The sequence below is a fragment of the Musca autumnalis genome, unplaced genomic scaffold (assembly GCF_047663935.1).
Source record: "Musca autumnalis isolate F117 unplaced genomic scaffold, ASM4766393v1 scaffold_3, whole genome shotgun sequence".
NCBI lineage: Eukaryota > Metazoa > Arthropoda > Insecta > Diptera > Muscidae > Musca > Musca autumnalis.
In genome coordinates, this window is record NW_027411866.1 from 231,876,172 (window position 1) to 231,896,309 (window position 20,138).

General features: G+C 35.5%; 1 protein-coding gene across 2 annotated transcripts in view; it reads left to right on the plus strand.

The window, feature by feature from the left end:
- Positions 1–3,738: 3,738 nt before the first annotated feature.
- Positions 3,739–20,138, plus strand: part of LOC141399112 (small G protein signaling modulator 1-like) — an 81,681-nt gene continuing 65,281 nt past the window's right edge. Inside the window, exons 1-2 of one of the 2 annotated variants that reach the window (XM_073977226.1) lie at positions 3,739–3,915; positions 4,262–4,617. In XM_073977226.1, coding sequence (XP_073833327.1) covers positions 4,581–4,617 — 37 coding nt within the window. In that variant the 5' untranslated portion in view covers positions 3,739–3,915; positions 4,262–4,580. Of the gene's footprint in view, positions 4,618–20,138 lie in introns of both variants that reach the window. The other variant, XM_073977225.1, reaches the window with a different exon arrangement.

Genomic DNA, 20,138 nt, shown 5'->3' on the forward strand with positions numbered 1-20,138 from the left:
CTTCTATAGAAGAGAGGACCTCAGTTGAGGTCTTTTATAGAAGAGAGGACCTCAGTTGAGATCTTTTATAGAACATAGAACCGCAGTTGATGTCTTGTATAGAACAGTAGAGGCCTTCTAAAGAATATTGGACGTCAGTTGAAGTCTTCTATAGAACATAGAACCGCAGTTGCTGTCTTTTATAGAATAGAGGACCTGAGTAGAGGTCTTCTATAGAATAGAGGACCTCAGTTTAGGTCTTCTGTAGTATAGAGGACCTCAGTTGAGGCCTCCTATAAAAGAGAGGACCTCAGTTGAGGTCTTCTATAGAATAGAGGACCTCACTTGAGGTCTTACATAGTATAGAGGACCTCAGTTGAGGTTTTCTATTGAAGAGAGGACCTCAGTTGAGGTCTTCTATAGTAGAGAGGACCTAAGTTGAGGTCTTCTATAGAAAAGATGACCTCAGTTCAGGTCTTCTATAGAAGAGAGGACCTCATTTGAGGTCTTCTATAGTAGAGAGGACCTCAGTTGAGGTCTTCTATAGAAAAGAGGACCTATGTTGAGGTCTTCTTTAGAACAGCGGACCTCAGTTGAGGTCTTCTATAGAAGGGAGGACCTCAGCTGATGTCTTCTATAGAAGATAGAACCGCAGTTGGTGTCTTTTATAGAATACTAGAAGTCTTCTATAGGATAGAGGACTTCAGTTGAGGTCTTCTATAGAATAACGGTCGTCAGTTGAGGTCTTCTAAAGAAGAGAGGACCTCAGTCGATGTCTTCTATAGAAGATAGAACCGCAGTTGATGTCCTTTATAGAATAGTAGAAGTCTTCTATAGGATAGAGGACTTCAGTTGAGGTCTTCTATAGAATAGAGCACGTCAGTTGAGGTCTTATATAGAATAGAGGACGTCATTTGAGGTCTTCTATAGAAAAGAGGACCTATGTGGAGGTCTTCTTTGGAACAGAGGAGCTCAGTTGATGTCTTCTATAGAACATAGAACCGCAGTTGATGACTTTTATAGAATAGTAAAGGTCTTCTATAGGATAGGGGAATTCAGTTGAGGTCTTCTATAGAATAAAGGACGTCAGTTGAAGTCTTCTATAGAACATAGAATCACAGTTGATGTTTTTTATAGAATAGAGGAGCTCAGTTGAGGTCTTCTATAGAAGAGAGGACCTCAGTTCAGGTCTTCTATAGAAGAGAGGACCTCAGTTCAGGTCTTCTGTAGAAGAGAGGACCTCATATGAGGTCTTCTATAGAAAAGAGGACCTATGTTGAGGTCTTCTATAGAAGAGAGGACCGCAGTTGATGTGTTCTATAGAAGATAGAACCGCAGTTGATGACTTTTATAGAATAGTAGAGGTCTTCTATAGGATAGGGGACTTCAGTTGAGGTCTTCTATAGAACATAGAATTGCAGTTGATGTTTTTTATAGAATAGAGGACCTCAGTTTAGGTCATCTATAGAACATAGAACCGCAGTTGATGTCTTTTATAGAATAGAGGACCTGAGTAGAGGTCTTCTATAGAATAGAGGTCCTAAGTTGAGGTCTTCTATAGAAAAGAGGACCTATGTTGAGGTCTTCTATAGAAGAGAGGACCTCAGTTGATGTCTTCTATAGAAGATAGAACCGCAGTTGATGACTTTTATAGAATAGTAGAGGTCTTCTATAGAATAGGGGACTTCAGTTGATGTTTTCTATAGAATAGAGGACGTCAGTTGAAGTCTTCTATAGAACATAGAATCGCAGTTGATGTTTTTTATAGAATAGAGGACCTCAGTTGAGGTCTTCAATAGAACATAGAACCGCAGTTGATGTCTCTTATAGAATAGAGGATCTGAGTAGAGGTCTTCTATAGAATAGAGGTCCTGAGTTGAGGTCTTCTATAGAAAAGAGGACGTATGTTGAGGTTTTCTATGGAACAGAGGGCCTCATTTGGTGTCTTCTATAGAACATAGAACCGCAGTTGATGACTTTTATAGAATACTAGAGGTCTTCTATAGGATAGGGGACTTCAGTTGAGGTCTTCTATAGAATAGAGGACGTCAGTTGAAGTCTTCTATAGAACATAGAACCGCAGTTGATGTGCTTTATAGAAGAGAGGACCTCAGTTGAGGTTTTATATAGAAGAAAGGACCTCAGTTCTGGTCTTCTATAGAAGAGAGGACCTCAGTTGAGGTGTTCTATAGAAAAAAGGACTTATGTTGAGGTCTTATATAGAAAAAAGGACCTATGTTGAGGTCTTCTATTGAACAGCGGACCTCAGTTGAGGTCTTCTATAGAACAGAGGACCTCAGGTGATGTCTTCTATAGAGGAGAGAACCGCAGTTGCTGTCTTTTATAGAATAGTGGAGGTCTCCTATAGGATAGAGGACTTCAGTTGAGGTCTTCTATAGAACATAGAAGCGCAGTTGATGTCTTTTATAGAATAGAGGGCCTTAGTTAAGGTCTTCTATAGAAAAGATGACCTATGTTGAGGTCTTCTATGGAACAAAATACTTCAGTTGAGGTCTTCTATGGAACAAAGGACCTCTCTTCTATAGAAGAGAGGACCTCAGTTGAGCTCTTCTATAGAAGAGAGGACCTCAGTTGCGGTCTTTTATAGAAGAGAGGACCTCAGTTGAGGACTTGTATAGAAGAGATAACCTCTGTTGAGGTCTTCTAAAGAACAAAGAACCGCAGTTGATGCCTTTTATAAAATAGTAGAGGTCTTCTATTGGATAGAGGACTTCAGTTGAGGTCGTCTATAGAATTGAGGACGTCAGTTGAGGTCTTCTATAGAATAGATGACCCCAGTTGATTTCTTTTATAGAATATAGGATCTGAGTAGAGGTATTTTATATAATACAGGACCTCAGTTGAGGTCTTCTATTGAACATAGAACCGCAGTTGATGTCTTCTATAGAATAGAGGACTTCAGTTGAGGTCTTCTATTGAACATAGAACCGCAGTGGATGTCTTTTATAGAATAGAGGACCTGAGTTGAGGTCTTCTATAGAATAGAGGACATCAGTTGGGGTCTTCTATAGAATAGAGGTCTTCAGTTGATGTCTTCTACAGAATAGAGGACCTCAGTTGAGGTCTTCTATAGAATAGAGGACCTCAGTTGAGGTCTTCTATAGAATAGAGGACCTCAGTTGAGGTCTTCTATAGAATAGAGGACCTCAGTTGAGGTCTTCTATAGAATAGAGGACCTCAGTTGAGGTCTTCTATAGAATAGAGGTCTTCAGTTGATGTCTTCTATAGAATAGAGGACCTTATTTGAAGTCTTCTATAGAATATAAATCTTAGAATAGAGGACCTCGGGTGAGGTCTTCTATATAGTATAGAGGACCTCAGTTGAGGTTTTCTATATAGAATAGAGGTCCTCATTTGAAGTCTTCTATATAGAATAGAGGACCTCAGTTGAGGTCTTCTATATAGAATAGACGACCTCATTTGAGGTCTTCTATATAGAATAGAGGACCTCAGTTGAGGTCTTCTATATTGAATAGAGGCTCTCAGGTGAGGTCTTCTAGTGGCCGTAGGTTCATATAAGGTTTTAGTGAAAAATTCACTTGTGTTGCAAACTGTTGGCCCATTGAGTGCATCATCCAAATTGCAGTGTAGGGGTCTAAAAAAATAATAAAAAAGAGAAAAATAATTTGTACCCTTAAACAGCTGGTAACCATTATTACCAAACTTATACTGGCGCAGATTTACACAGACATTGCAACACATAAACATTCTTGTAAATACATTTCGGAATTTTGATTTAGTAGCGGCAGAATTGTAAGAGATAACGGTCACAGAAACGGATAACAGTCAAGAACCAAGTCATATGGTGTTCTCACTTGATGAGAGTTAAAGAGAATACTCCAAAGAGAGAGAGAGAGAGAGAGAGATAGGAGTTGTGTTGCTTTGCTTTTTTGCTGCAATAATACCACAGACAAAGTAAAGTAAATTGTTGTAGTTGTTGTTTTGTGTGGTCTTATCACTGACTGACTAGAGCTGACTGTGGTGCTTCGTTGATAGCTTCAAAGTTTCGGCAGGTGTTGTTGTTCTCTGTTTTCGGTTGAGTAAGGATATGTGATACGGGATATCAGCAACGACCGGAGCACAATAGCAGCACACTTCTTTACTAAATACAGAAAAAAATATGAAAAATTTTAAGTGTTGAAAGACAATGGATAACGACCCTCAAATTAAATGGAAACAATTTGTGAAAAAATCCTTTTTTTATAAAACATATTTTTCTATGTAAATAAAAGTGTTATAACAAATATTTTCTACATTAAAGTGAAGAGAAAAATGCAAACAAATTGGTTTCTTATGCAAATATTGATTCAAGTTCCATGGAGAAAAATGTGTATAATTTGACGGCTTACTTAATAAATGGCTGTAATAAATAAAACAAGAAAAAATTACCAAAGTAAATAAATAAAAAAAAGGGAAAATATTACAACGAATTCTTTATAATTAAATTTTTTGGTTAAGTTGTTAAAAAAAGTCTGTTATAAAATTTTCTTAAAACCAGCTGTCGATTTTTTTGATACACAAAATCTTTGTTACAAAATATAAGTGAAAAAAATAAAAGAAAAAAACACAAAATTTCAAACATGAATATTATGCAGTCATTTGGTGGTGGCGATGGTGGTAAGTTAAAAAACAATAATATAATTTAATAAATAATATTACAAAACAATCCAAATTTGTATATACAAAATTTTTCCTTTCATGTAATACCTCTTTTTCTTCAATCCATCAATTTGTCATTCTTTTACGAATGTTTGGTATATTTGTTTGTGTGCAAATACACACTTTGTGTATGTATAACAAACATTTATCATTTACCATTGTTTTACTTTATACCAACTAACGGTTCTTTAATGTCAAACATATGGTAGGTCTCTGTTCTAGCATTCTCGCTTCTCATTCATATCTGTGTATGTGTTTGTGTAGAAATGCATTTGTGTAGGTGTTGCTTGTATCCAAATACCAAAACCAGACACCATAAGATGACAACAAAGTAGCGAACAAAACAAAATAGAATAATAATGGTCGTCAAAACGCAAATAAACACACACCCACACACACACATACACATAGACGTTGTGGTGTAGACAAGTGTATGCCCTCCAAACATTTGGAAGTTAAATATATCTTCTCTCAGTAAATGCGTCTCTGTAAAGTGCCTGCATTCAGTTAAAAATGCGAATGTTGTCTTTTTACAAGAACAAATATGTTGTTATCGCTTTTTTATCCGTATGTGGTTACAACTGCGCGACTTACAGTATTATAAAAAGCGACACTTTATGTTGTACAAAAACAAATGCTTCAAGTCTGGATCATTGATATTACTCTCTGTTATAGAGAGTATTGTTTTCAAAACAATAGTGGCAGCATTACAAAAACAATTTGATTGACGTGATTTCATCATTTCTTGTGAAGTTCTGTTAGCTATCGGTACAAACTTTATACAAAAATTTAAATGAAAATAAAGCTGTTTAGTTTATTTATTTATTTACAAATATTTTATAAATTAATTTATAAAATATAGATTTAAGGCGCCGGGTGACTGAATGTTTAGTTTATTTATTGTTTATTTACAAATTTTATAATAAAGTAAATCAAACGTGTTATTATTCATTTGAACTCAATGTAAATGCGGTTATAAAAGGTGCATTGTATTATAAAAATTGTTTCTTTTTGATCAATTTTATAATAAAATTCACCTTTTATAACCGCAGTAACATTAAATTCAAATGAATAATAATAATACGTTTGAATAAACAATAAAAAACAACTGAAAAGCCTTTTACAGATACTGTCGCTTCCGTCACTACTTAAAGTTTCGTAAGCGGTACTTGCATGAGTACCTAAAGCACACTCAAAGTGCCCCGGTTCCGACACTCCAACTGAATCGCATAAGAAACATACAGCAGTGACGGAAGCGATAATAGAGTTTGAGCCGCATAAGTGGAACAATTTCTTCAGTCATTTTTGTCTTTTCGGATACAAATGCGACTGTCGCAGTAGACACAACTATCGCCTTTCAGTGACTTTTGCGTCAAGCAGGCGATAGAAAATGTTTGGAGGGTGTTTACACAAATATGTAATGCGAAATATGAAGATGTGGAAAAACGAGTAATGAAAGGGTGTTGAAATTGGATGAAATTGTTGGTAAATTTACGAGAGATCCCATATTAGGATTAATTTCAGTGTAAGAGTCTCTATTTTCTAACATAATATGATCAGCATACATAGACACATATTAATAAAATTGGGCGTCGAGATAATGTCCATATGTTGTTGCAACCAAAGCTAAGATATCCGTCATTAAAATTCAAATTCCAAAAAATGAGGAACTGGGATGCGATATCTATCCCCATTGTTTGACCACCTACGCGAACCTACTTTACATCACGGTGAAGGTCATAGAAGCCACCTTTATTTCCATAGGCATTTCAACGCATAGTGGACTTTCAAAAAGTCGTTATACAGGTCGCATATATTTTTTTCGATGGGAAAATTTTACCATTTCATGTGACCTATAAACGAATCTTAAACAAGAAGAAAAGTGTCAGTCAGCGTTGCCGACTCAGATATACCCTTAGCTTGTGTTAATTGAGACATTGCACTATAGGTAATTTGCCCTGTTTTTGAGACAAAAATTAATAACAGCGGAATTAAAGGATTTTTTAACTTTTTAAATTATTTATATGTAATAGTGAGATAAAACAAAGATTTTTACAGATAAATTCGGATATAAGGAACAACGGTTATAAGCAACTACGTATATAACGAACAAAGCTATTTTTTCCAATGCAATTTTCATTAGTTTTCTTATACACAATAAACTGTTGAAAACGATCATGGTAGTAAGAAACAAAAATTTTGTCCCCGCGAGTAGATTTTCCAACGAATTGTTACTACAGTTTTGTATATTTTTTGAATATACGTTAATAAAGACGAGTTTAGTACTGCCTAAGCCGTATCAATGATTAGTATGTAATAGAGATATAAAATAAAGCTTACTACTGCCGCACCGTTTATAGAAAACCACGGATATACCGAACAATGTGCCATTACTTATTTTACTTGCAATGAAATTGTAAACAACAATATTTTTACGTTTATTGTTTATTTCCTCAACCCAAACTTCCACAATTTTAAGACTTTTTATTGAGAAGTAACCTAATAAGATTTCATAAATATCAAAGAACGGGCAAAATCGGGTTTTGAAACCTAGTAATACCAATGCAGAAGACTTTCAGTAATGTGTTCTAAGTGGCAAAATCACGGCCAAACACGGCCAAATAAGTATAAGTCTATATGAAGTGAGTTTAAGAAAAATAAAATATTTATTTCTGACACTTTGTGTTTTTGGTCGCTACCTAAAATATTTAAGCTATATTATATATTAAATAAATTCCTCTCGCAATTGCCAATCTATTCCATTTAACATATATTTATATTTGGTTTATTTTTCCGCGGTTTTAAATTCATTGAAATATGCCTTATAATATATATTTCTTTATTTCTTCTTCGAAATTCTCACTTTGACTGCAATTTAAACCGCGATAATGACGCCATTTTGAAAAATATCATTCATATTAATAAATTTTGACATGTTCTTTTTTAAATGCTAACTAAAAAATTGTTATTATTAAAAGTTGCAAAATCGACTTTTTGCCTCAAAAACTGGGCAAATTACCTATAGTGCATTGGACAGATCGAATACCGGCTACATAACCGACATCCTTTTCCTCAAAAATGATGGATTAAAGTGGCCGTGTTTTGACGTATGAACTAGGGATGCGTATTATAGAGCAAAGGTCGATTTTTCGATATTTGTACCCTTAGCATTTATGCTAAGGAGGCATGGTAGAACAAATACAAGGTAAAGTTAATACTACAACCAGGGACGTACGCAGGGGGGGGCACTGGGGGCCCGGGCCCCCCCCGAAATGGTTTGGTCGACTACAATTTTTTGAGCTACTTTAACAAATGATTACGATTTTTTCTCTAAAATAATTTTTGTTTTTAAAATTTCAAATGAAAACTGATATTGTTCTGAAAGTTCTGTACTTTGTCATCAAGTTGTCTAAGAAATATTTAATTTTTTTGTTTGAATACTCTTTTTAGAGAAACTTCCAGTAAAACTGAATTCCTTCTTTATGCCATGCCAGTGTTTTGGAATTCTGTAATGAATATAAAGGTCTTGAGGCTTTAAGCTCAGTTTGTATTCAAAACATTTACCAATTCAGTATTGTGCGGATTAGAATTAAATAAAATGAAATGTCTATTGGACAATATGTACGACATATCAAGGGTTTTCCGTGGAGTATATCTCGAAAAGCAGTTAAAAAATTGTTTTACTGCCTTAATCAACATTTTGTATTCCTATTTTATATAAACTTGTTGCTAAACAGTGGAATAAAATAATGTAGAAAAATGTTTTGTTGTAAAGTGATAATATCTGCTATATATAGCGTGCCCATCTGAATTTTTTCCTATCAGTAACAAATTTGTAGCAGAAAACAACCGTAAACGAAATTAAAGCTCAAACTTTCGTTATATGGTATTGTATTAAAATCTGCTGTTATTTGTATTGTATATTGCGGTGCTCTTGAACCATCTTTCAATGAAAGAAGCTTAGATGAGAAAATGAAAAAAAAAAATGCATTTTTAGGGTTTTTTTGGTTTTGACGGTTTTCCTGGGAAACCACAAGCCCTATCAAACTGGAACTAAAGAAAATGTTGTAGCAGTGAAATTTCTCTACAATATTGTTCTTATATGATATTTGCGCAGTTTTTACCATTTCTGAGATATAGAAGTTCAAATTTGGGCTATTCACTGACTGTATCGTCTCCTTATAAAACAATGTCAGGACTACAATTTCCCAACTTAAACTTATATATCTCAAAAATGGTACAACCGCTATACAACAGCTATACGATTTTCTGTAGTCCCATTTCGACAAGACTTACTGTTTTGAAGCAAATCGTGAAAACCTAACAAAAAAACCTAAAAATGTGGCCTGAACTTCTATATCTCAAAATTGGTAAAACCTAGGAACAAATCAAACAAATTATCAAAGTTACAACATTTTCTTTAGCCCCATTTCGATAGGACTTGTGGTTTCTAAGCAAAATCGCGAAAACCAAAAATAAACCTAACAAGTGAGCAAAGGCTATAGTCGGGACGGGGCCGACCATGTGATACCCTACACCACTACCCCTGTGCATAAGCTTTTCACTGGTAAACATTTCTTTTAGGGAATATAAACCGACTACCACCAAAAATAATATGCCTCTTTGTCTCTGGGACCCCCATAAGCAACCAAAATTTCGTGACCATCCGATCAAAATTACGACATGTAGCTTGATTGCAAAAAAATGGAAGAATTGGATGCATTACCGACTATTGTGGTATCTCCCTTGTTTGACCACCTTCGCCAACCTGCTTTACACCAATGTCGTTGGAATACCCCTACTAGAAGCCAATATGTCTCCAAATGAGTTTTTCTCCATTCCGACCCCTAAATATTATCCGGCTATCACCAAAATCAATAGGCTTCTTCCTATGAGAGACCCGCATCAACTCTCAACTCGTGACGATCCGATTAAAATTGCGATCTGTAGCGTGATTACAAACAAATCGGAAAATGGGATGCATTACCGACTATTGCGATATCTCTGTTGTTTGAGCAGCTACGACAACCTACTTTACATCGTTGTAAAGGTGATATTTTCTACTTTCCTTGCCAGGTTTTGCTTTTGATATACCTCTTAAAGAAACAGAGATATTGGTTTTGAAATAAAACGTAGACCTTTTCTCCAAATAAGTTTTTGCCCATTCCGACCCTTGAATATTATCCGACCATCATTAAAATCAGTAGGCTTCTTCCTCTGTGGGACCCCCATTAACCCCTAAACTTTCGTGACGATCCGATCAAAATTGCGACCTGTAGCGTGATTACAAACAAATCGGAAAGTGGGATGCATTACCGACTATTGCGATACCTCTGTTGTTTGAGCAGCTACGACAACCTACTTTACATCGTTGTAAAGGTGATATTTTCTACTTTCCTTGCCAGGTTTTGCTTTTGATATACCTCTTAAAGAAACAGAGATATTGGCTTTGAAATAAAACGTAGACCTTTTCTCCAAATAAGTTTTTTGCCCATTCCGATCCTTGAATATTATCCGACCATCACCAAAGTCAATATGCTTCTTCATCTGTGAGACCCCCATTAACCCTGAAATTTTCGTGACGATCCGATCAATATTGCGAGCTGTAGCGTGATTTCCAAAAAAATAGAAAAATGGGATGTATTACCGACTATTGCGATATCTCCGTTATTTGGTTAACTACACCGAACTAGTTTGCATCATAGTAAAGACGGGATCTTCTACTTTCATAGTCAGGCTTTGCTTTTGGAAAATTTTCAACCAAAGCAGTGATATTTGTCAATATAATTAAAATAGCAAAAATGAAAATTGGGGTTTTATTTGTTACTATTGCGATATCTTCGTTGTTTGATCACCTACGAGCACCTACTTTACATCATTAGAAAGGTGATATTTTCTGCTTTCATCGTGAGGTTTTGCTTTTGGTATACCCCATATAGAAGCTGAGATATTGGCTTTGGAAAAAAACGTTGTCTTTTTATCCACCTAAGTTTTTTGCCCTTTCCGACCCCTAAATATTATCCGACCATCACCAAAATCAATAGGCTTCTTCCCCTCCGGGACCCCCATCAACATCCAAAATTTCGTGACGATCCGATCAAAATTGCGGCCTGTAGCGTGATTACAAGGTTTAGATGGACAGACGGACAGACGGACAGACGGACGGACGGACGGACGGACGGACTGACGGACGGACACACATAGCCAGATCGACTCAGCTCGTCGAGACATTCATTTTGATATATATAAGTATGGGTCTACGACTATTATTTCGATGCGTTACAAACTTTTTGGCCAAAACCAACTTATAATACCCTCCCCACATAGTGGTGTAGGGTATAAAAATTGGCTATGTAGCCCGTATTCGATCTGTCTATATATAGAAGTCTCAACTCACACAGACTGAGGGTATATCTCTGTAGGCAAACCCGACTGTTACTTTGTACTTGTTTTCCAGAAAACAAAATTTATGTATTTTCATAAGTTTGTCTCCGCTGTGCTGACAGAAGTGATTGGTCGTTGGAAATTTTTTAAGGTCAGTCCATAAACATCTAGTCGTACAATTAAGATAAAATAAACGGGAACAACACCCATTGATGTATCAGATGGAGTTTTTCGTCTTAAATTATTTTTTCAGGATTTAGCTAAAATGTTGCCGAGGTTTTTTTTTTTGAAAATATCTTTTCGACCATGTGTTAGCGTAGTCTCAAACAGTAGTGCGAGTTGGATTCGTAGTCTATGAGTCGTAGATTGCATCGCCCGGCTCCTGATATTTTTTCTTATTTTTCTAATGTAATTTTCTGAATTATTAGTTGGCTTTCACGGACTCTATCACTTCTGGTAAATAGTAAAGTTTTGGTGTTCTTATGCACTTAAAGAATATTATTTTCTTACAACAATACAAAACGATTTTAATGACACTGAAGTTAGTGTGTGATAAAGAAGAAACGGCGTTATCTTCAGATCGAACTGTTTATATCCTCCAAACAATGTATATATCTATTCGACATATTCGCGAATGCAATCCCTGCTTTCGAACGTGGATCTATTTTCACCACTTTTTTGCATGGAAGTTCTCTCAACAAAATGATTTCCAAAATCCATATTACTGACGATATTTTTTAAAACTATGCTAATAGCCTCGAATATAGAAAATGTTTCCATAGCTATTCGCTGCGGGATTTAGAACCCAAAATGCCAAATAAGAGCTAATTTGGTTGGAAACTCTGGAATACACCAAAACGTAAATCTATATGGGTAATATTAATTTGAAAGACTTTATAGTTATTGCTTCATTTCTGTTGGAGAATTTGGTTAAAAACTTTTGTAAGGAGACTATGCCGAACGTGGTCTGATATGGTTCATCCAAGGACTAATATAATGTATCTAAAATATTGTGATCTCTCTCTTCTGAATGTATATACTTTGTGGCAATACTGAATATACATAAAATCAGTTAAAACCCCTTTAAAATAGTTTTACGTAACGATACACAACATTTTCAATTTTCATGATTTTTGGTCAAGTTGGGCCCCCCCCGAAATGAAATCCTGCGTACGTCCCTGACTACAACAAATACAACTCGAACAACAACCACAAAGGAATTTGTTTTTGTTTGAAACGTTGTATTTGTAAACAAAACAAGGAAATGTCTATAAATTATTTGAATTTAAAAAACTAATAATTTTTCACATTTGGTTGAATATTTTGGAAAACATGAATGAAAATTCGTTACATTTTCAATTTTCATGTTTCCACATCATTCCACTAAATGCATAAATTCTCGCAGAAAGTAGAATTCTTGCAGAAAAGTTTGGGGTCGCTGGAAATTCATAGAAAAAGGAGAAGCTGTTTCAATGTTTTGTTTTAGAAATCAAAGAAGCACATGTTTATTAGGGCTTTATTTTTTTTAATTTTAACAAAATACCTCACATATTAACGAACGTTGTATCGCCTCTACAAGCGGGGATTTATGCTTACGGCTTATCGTTCGAACTTGGAGGAGGTTACATATCATTGATATGAAGAAGTCTTTCTGGGAAATGGTTTTTTCCGAATGATACATCGAAATAGAAATAAATGTATAAAATGTCATATGAAATTTGACACTAACGTTACAACCCAGTTCAGTCAGCTGTGTATTGCTGCTACCTTTTCTTATTCTACCATGCTAACGAGGGTATATACAGTGTCGGCCAAAACTGAAGCACCCCCTCAGTACATGTTTTAATGGTCAGATAATATTTAGAGGTTTAAATGGATCAAAATTTTGTGTGAAAATTGGTAAAATTTTTAGTATAATGACTATATTGTTATTGCTTGGGCACATGTTCCACCCACGTAAGTTATATTTGAAAGTGGAATTCTTGACCTAAATAAGGAACAATAACTAAATTTGAATATTTTTCCCACAAAAATTAGGGTCAATTTAAGCCGCTAACAACTATTCTATTATTATCCAAGACGATTGGCATTCTCCTTGACCAAAACTCTTACCTTGTGCAAAAATATTTCAGTATTGAGCTATAACTGCGATATCTAGCGTGATTATTAGTTCACTACACAATTAAAACTGTATAAAATAGGATGTAACTTGTTATCTGATCACGTACATCAACATAATTTATATCAATCAACATAATTTATATATGTTGATGTACGTGATCAGATAACAAGTTACATCCTATTTTATACAGTTTTAATTGTGTAGTGAACTAATAATCACGCTAGATATCGCAGTTATAGCTCAATACTGAAATATTTTTGCACAAGGTAAGAGTTTTGGTCAAGGAGAATGCCAATCGTCTTGGATAATAATAGAATAGTTGTTAGCGGCTTAAATTGACCCTAATTTTTGTGGGAAAAATATTCAAATTTAGTTATTGTTCCTTATTTTGGATTCTTTCCGACAAATTAGGAACGCGAAACTTGAAAACTAACCCTTGTCCTATCCGTTGATACAAATGGTAGCAATACATGTACCTGTAAAATAACATAACTACTATTGTAGAACATATAAGTCGGTAACTTTACGGTTTTGGTTTGTTTACAAAGAACTACATTTACCTCATGCTAGAAAATGTCGCAATCATTATAGAAAAGTTTTCCAATCATGATAAAGAAATTTCCAGTTTTTTTTAATTGATGCAAATTACAATTCTGTACTGGGTCTGAAGTTTGTAAAAAGCAATGCAATACCTCGAAATATTAGTCGTTTTCTAGCTTAACAATTAGGCTAACGATGGTTAATACACTTTGATACGACCAAATATGTGTCTAATCGAAATAATGGTTTTAAACTCCAAGTATGTTTGGCGGAAATGTGTTTCAGACAATTTGGAGTCGATTTAGCCCTGTTTTGAAGTTCGTAATATTTTTCTCGATATTAGTTTATGTTCGAAAATAAGCCATATGGACCCACTCCTTTTTCCCACACAAAAGTTCCCAAATTTTCTGTGAAATGGTGCGAACTTTAACTCTTGAAGAGAGCAATCGATTTGGTCCCAACTTTGCACATCATATTATTTCTTCTAGGTCACTCCTTCTGGTACCTTTCACACAAAATTCGGTGAAAATGAAGTTGAAAGCAGGTTGTTCTTGTAGCCTCCTTTACGACGGCAGAAGTTAAAGCCATACTTCCTGAGAGAATGGCCGAAGAGCATAAAGAAACCTTGATGACACCAACTAAATTTACAGATGCGCAAGATAACTCTCACAGGGAGTTTCTGATTTGTGCAAACTTTACACATTGTATTATTTCATCCAGTCGTGCATCAGGTTGGAATATGGACTAAATCGATCCCGAAATGCGGGTACTTCACATTGAAAATTTGGGAAAAGTGCAGTATGAGGACTCGTCTAAGATCTATTTGAGGCAAACTCGTGATACAAAATCAATATATTTTATTTATTTTTTGTTCAGAGGTTGGGGTATATCTTCGTCAGCACAGCGGTAAAAATCATCTAATGCTATTTTTATATTATTTTACTTTCGTTCTTAATACAAATTTGAAGACAAAATATAATGTGTTGCAAATAATGCTCAGGGCAATTGGTGTAGGGTATCACATGGTCGGCCCGTCCGACTATAGCCCACTCTTACTCGTATACTATCTCTTTATTTAGTTATATCTTTATTATTGGAAAACACAAATATAAGGAATTCAGAATATAATATACAAAGGTTAAAGTTAAAAAAAAATGTATGTCGCAAATATAAGCGGACAAAACTAAAGCAGCCAAAATCCTCAAAATACTAAGAATCGGAAGGTACGGTTAAATACGGGGACCATATCCAAACGTGGACCTAGGTCACAATTTTTGGTGGAAAAGTGTTGTGATCACTAGAAACCCTAAGTACCAAATTACAGCTTATTTAATAGGAAAATGTGGCGTAAATCCTCAAAATACTAAAAATCCGGAGGTACCGCCATAAGAGGGCTATACCAAAACATTATCCGATATTGTTGATATTCACCCAAAAATGATGCTACAGCATCTTCTGGTCAAAATCGCTTGAATTAACAATTAGCACGAAACGATGTACAGAAGAGCGGTAGAGGCCAGCATATTCAGTCCACGACCAGCAAAAAAAAAAAAAAAAAACCAAGTAAGAAAGCATTAAGTTCGGCTGGGCCGAACTTTTCATACCCTCCACCATAAAATATTCTGAACTAAAATGGAATAATTACTTTTCATTCCTGTCCCCAACTTTAAGTGGGTACGTTAAAATGTCAGATAATGTTTATGTACATTTATGCTTCATTCGGGAGGCCCTTTTTTATGGTGCCTATATCCAACTATGTATGTTGACAATTTTTGGTGGGCTAGAAATTGGGAGGTACTGTTATATAGGGGTTATAATAAAACATGGGCCTATATTGACAGTTTTTGATGGGAGCCTTTAATGTCAAATAACTCCTAATTCGGTTAAAAAATTTAGCTAGAATCTTCAAAATATCGAAAATCGGTACATAACGTGGGAACTTCAAATGTCATTAACAGCTAGTTCGGAGGTATCTGGGCTATACGAAAATATGAACTTAAATGAACCGTTATATGGGGGCTATACCAAAACGTGGACCTATGTCCACAAGTTTTGTCATATAAGTTTATTGACATTTAAGAACTTTAAATGTCAAATTATAGCTAAATCGCTCTGAAAATGTAGCTAAAACTGTCAAAATACCGTAAATCGGGGGGTTCCGTTATATGGGGGCTATACCAAAACGTGGACCTATGTCCACAACTTTTGTTATATAAGTTTATTGACATTTAAGAACCCTAAATGTCAAATTATAGCTACATCGGTCTGAAAATGTAGCTAAAAACGTCAAAATACCGCAAATCGGAGGGTACCGTTATATGGGGGCTATACCAAAACGTGGACCTATGTCCACAACTTTTGTTATATATGTTTATTGACTCTTAGGAACCCTAAATGTCAAATTATAGCTAAATCGGTCTGAAAATGTAGCTAAAAACATCAAAACACCGTAAATCGGGGGGCACCGTTATATGGGGGCTATACCAAAACTGGGACCTATGTCCATAACTTTTGTTATATAAGTTTATTGATACATAAGAACCCTAAATGTCAAGTTATAGCTAAATCGGTCTGAAAATGTAGCTAAAAACGTCAAAATACCGCAAATCGGGGGGTACCGTTATATGGGGGCTATACCAAAACGTGGACCTATGTCCACAAGCTTTGTTATATATGTTTATTGACACTTAAGAACCCTAAATGTTAAATTATACCTACATCGGTCTGAAAATGTAGCTAAAAACGTCAAAATACCGTAAATTGGGGGGTACCGTTATATGGGGGCTATACCAAAACGTGGACCTATGTCCACAACTTTTGTTATATAAGTTTATTGATACATAAGAACCCTAAATGTCAAGTTATAGCTAAATCGGTCTGAAAATGTAGCTAAAAACGTAAAAATACCGCAAATCGGGGGGTACCGTTATATGGGGGCTATACCAAAACGTGGACCTATGTCCACAAGTTTTGTTATATATGTTTATTGACACTTAAGAACCCTAAATGTCAAATTATAGCCAAATCGGTCTGAAAATGTAGCTGAAAACGTCAAAATACCGTAAATCGGGGGGTACCGTTATATGGGGGCTATACCAAAACGTGTACCGGTATATCCCATCTTCGAACTTGATCTTCCGACGGCTAAAAAAATTGTATTCCCCAATTTTCAGCGAAATCGGTCAACAAATGCGACCTTTACGTTGCGAACGGACGGACGGACGGACGGACATGCATAAATCGACTCAGAAAGTGATTCTATGTATATCGCTAGAAGGAACTATGGGTCTATCTCGCTTCCTTTTGTATGTTACATACAAATGCACTAACACATAATACCCCTTACCACATAGTGGTGTAGGGTATAAAAATACTTTAATACCGACAATACATGAAAACGCCATACTGGATTTCGCCAAGACCCATCTGAACTGTAGTATCCAAAAATGAAGGACTATGCTGTTTTTTAATGAATCTAAGATTAATTTAAAATATTAAGATGCCATAAGGCGTGGACCAAATGGGCAACGGTTAAAACTGTTTGCAATACACCCTAAACCATGGAGGCGGAACATAATGGTCTAGGATTTTTTTCTAGGGGCAAGGGATTGGACCAGTTCGTAAAATTAATGGAATTATGGATGGTTTGAAGTATAGTTACGTATTAAAAGGCGCGATGTTGCCTTATGCTGAAGAAGAGACGCCACTTAAATGGAAATTTCAGGAAGACATCGAGCCAAAACATGTATCGTAAGTGGTTAAGGAGTGATTTCAAAACAATATGAAAGTTTTCAGTTGGCCTGGCCAATCCCCTTATCTAATCTTTCTACTCGGACTTTGTGGAGATCGTTAACTCAAAAAAACTGTCCAAACTTAGTTTAAGTTCGAAGATAGGTTATATCAGTCCACTCCTTCAGGTGCCTTCCCCATAAAAGTTCAAAAATGTTCGGAAAAATTGTGCGCACGATAACTTTTAAGGGAGTTAACGATTTGGTCCATACTTTACACATCCTAATATATTTATCAGATATAGATCAGGTTCGAATATGGCCTATATTTGACCTTCTTCGGGTACCTCCCAAAGTTTCGGATAAATTTACTTTAAAACCTGTTCTCGAATCACTTTGATTTTTGTTAAAGTAACTTGCATTCGCTGCCTTAATTACGACGCTAAAAGTTTGTTTCAGGGGCAAATCCATACTTCTTGAGAAAACAGCCCGAAAGGTGTAAAAAACCCCTACGGCACCATATGTAGTGGTTGAAGAGCACCATAAATCTCGAACTGATCAACCGATTTGGTGCAAAATTTGTCCTTCGTCATATTTTGCCCAAACTTAGTTTCATTTCGAAGATGGGCAATACCGGTCCAAAATTTCCGGTACTTCCCTCCAATATTTAAAAAATGTCAGTAAAATGGTATGCATGATATATCTTGAACAGGGCAACCAATTTGGTCCAAATGTCGTTTAACATCTAAAATCGCCCATAAAAAGTTCAAAATGTGTGTCAAAGTGCAGTTTAGGGTCTGTTCGAATATCCTTTGGAAATGTATACCGATTCTGTTCGTTGTGGTCCTGTTTACAGCGATATTATGTTTTCGGTGGCAAGTTCAAATGGTCAAAAAGTGCAAAAATTCTAAAAGACCCTAAATATATTCGATCTGTCCGTAGATGAAAGTATCACATAGACTGAGGGTATAAACTTAAAAATTTATCTTTTTATTTTTACTTAGATCGTAAAAATCGACCTTTCGATATTTACTCAGAATTGAAACGTCGGCTTTTCCATCTTTTGAAATGTAGCATACGTGGATACGACAAAAATAATTTGAACAAGTAAAAAAAAACAGTAAGTTCGCCCGGTCCGAACTTTTTATACCGTCCACCATAAAATAGTCTTAATTAAAATGGAATAATTAGTTTCCTTTTAATATTTTAGGTGGAAACATTTCTCGACCATGGATACCCCTCAAATGCCTAAATTATCTAATCTTAGAAATGTGTTGAGCCAGGTAAAGGATCCACCTATATGGCTATATCAAAGTGTCGACATATCTTTAAAATTGTTGGAGGAAAAGTTTTATTAAAAAGTCAAATTACGGGTAGTTCCGTCAAATAATGTAGCTAAAACCCTCAAAATACCGAAAATCGGGAGGTTCTGTTATATGGGAGCTATACTGAAACATGGACCTATGTTGACGATTTTTAGTGAAGAAGTTTCGTGACCACTGAAAATTAAAATGTCAAATTATAGCTAGTTCGATTTTCGGTAGAGAAGTTTCGTGACCACAGAGAAACCTAAATGTCAAATTATAAATAGTTTCGGTTAAAAATTGCGGCTAAAATCCTCAAAATACCGAAAATCGGAAAGAACCGTTATATGGGGACTATACCAAAACATGGACCTATGTTGATGATTTTTGATGGAGATGTTTTCTGACCACAAAGAATCTCAAATGTCAAATTACAGCTAGTTCGGTTAGAAATTATAGCTAAAATTCTCAAAATACGGAAAATCGCTTGTTGGAATACTTGTTGGAATATAAGTTTGTAGATCACTAGGAACCCTAAATGTCAAATTATAGCCAATTCGGTTTGAAAATGTGACTAAAAATATCAAAATACCTGAAATCGGGTGGTACCGTTATATGGGGGCTATACCAAAATGTGGACTGATATAGCCCATCATCGAACATAACGTGCCTGCAAACAAAAGACACATCTTCCCAAAATTTCAGCGTCCTATCTCCATTTTTATGGATGCTAGAGTGATTACCACAGACGGACGGACGGACGGACGGACGGACATGCATAGATCGACTCAGAATTTTACCCTGATCAAGAATATTGATATTTATGGGGTCGCAAATGATTATTTCAATGAGTTACAAACGGAAAAAACAAACTTAATGTACACTACGTACAATGGTGGAGGGTATAAAAAACCATTAACTATCTTGTCCCCTTCAAAGTAATTCCCCTTAGAGGTAGTTTACACTATATGTAAATGTCATATGACACGAAATAAAAACATTCCAACTCTACCCACGCAGGCAATGTGGAGACGTAATTTTATTACATTTTTGCTGGTGTGGACGCACAAAGTAAATGGAGTAAGGAAAATCCCCAATATTGCACATATTAGCGACTATATAATGATGGAAATTTTCATGTCATATGACATTTACATATAGTGTAAACTACCCCTTAGATGTTATACACTTATGCCAGGGTTGCCGAAAAGACTGAAGGAGCGAACCCAAAGAAAGAATGACAGAATACTCCACGGGCAAAATTATACTAGTGTATGATTTTTCGATATAGCCACTGCATCCACCTAAAATTGATGCTGACATCTTGAAGTCGGAATTTCGGGTTTTTTTGAATTTTTTTAATAATCCGGACGCGCAACTGTTTAGTATTCCAAACTAATA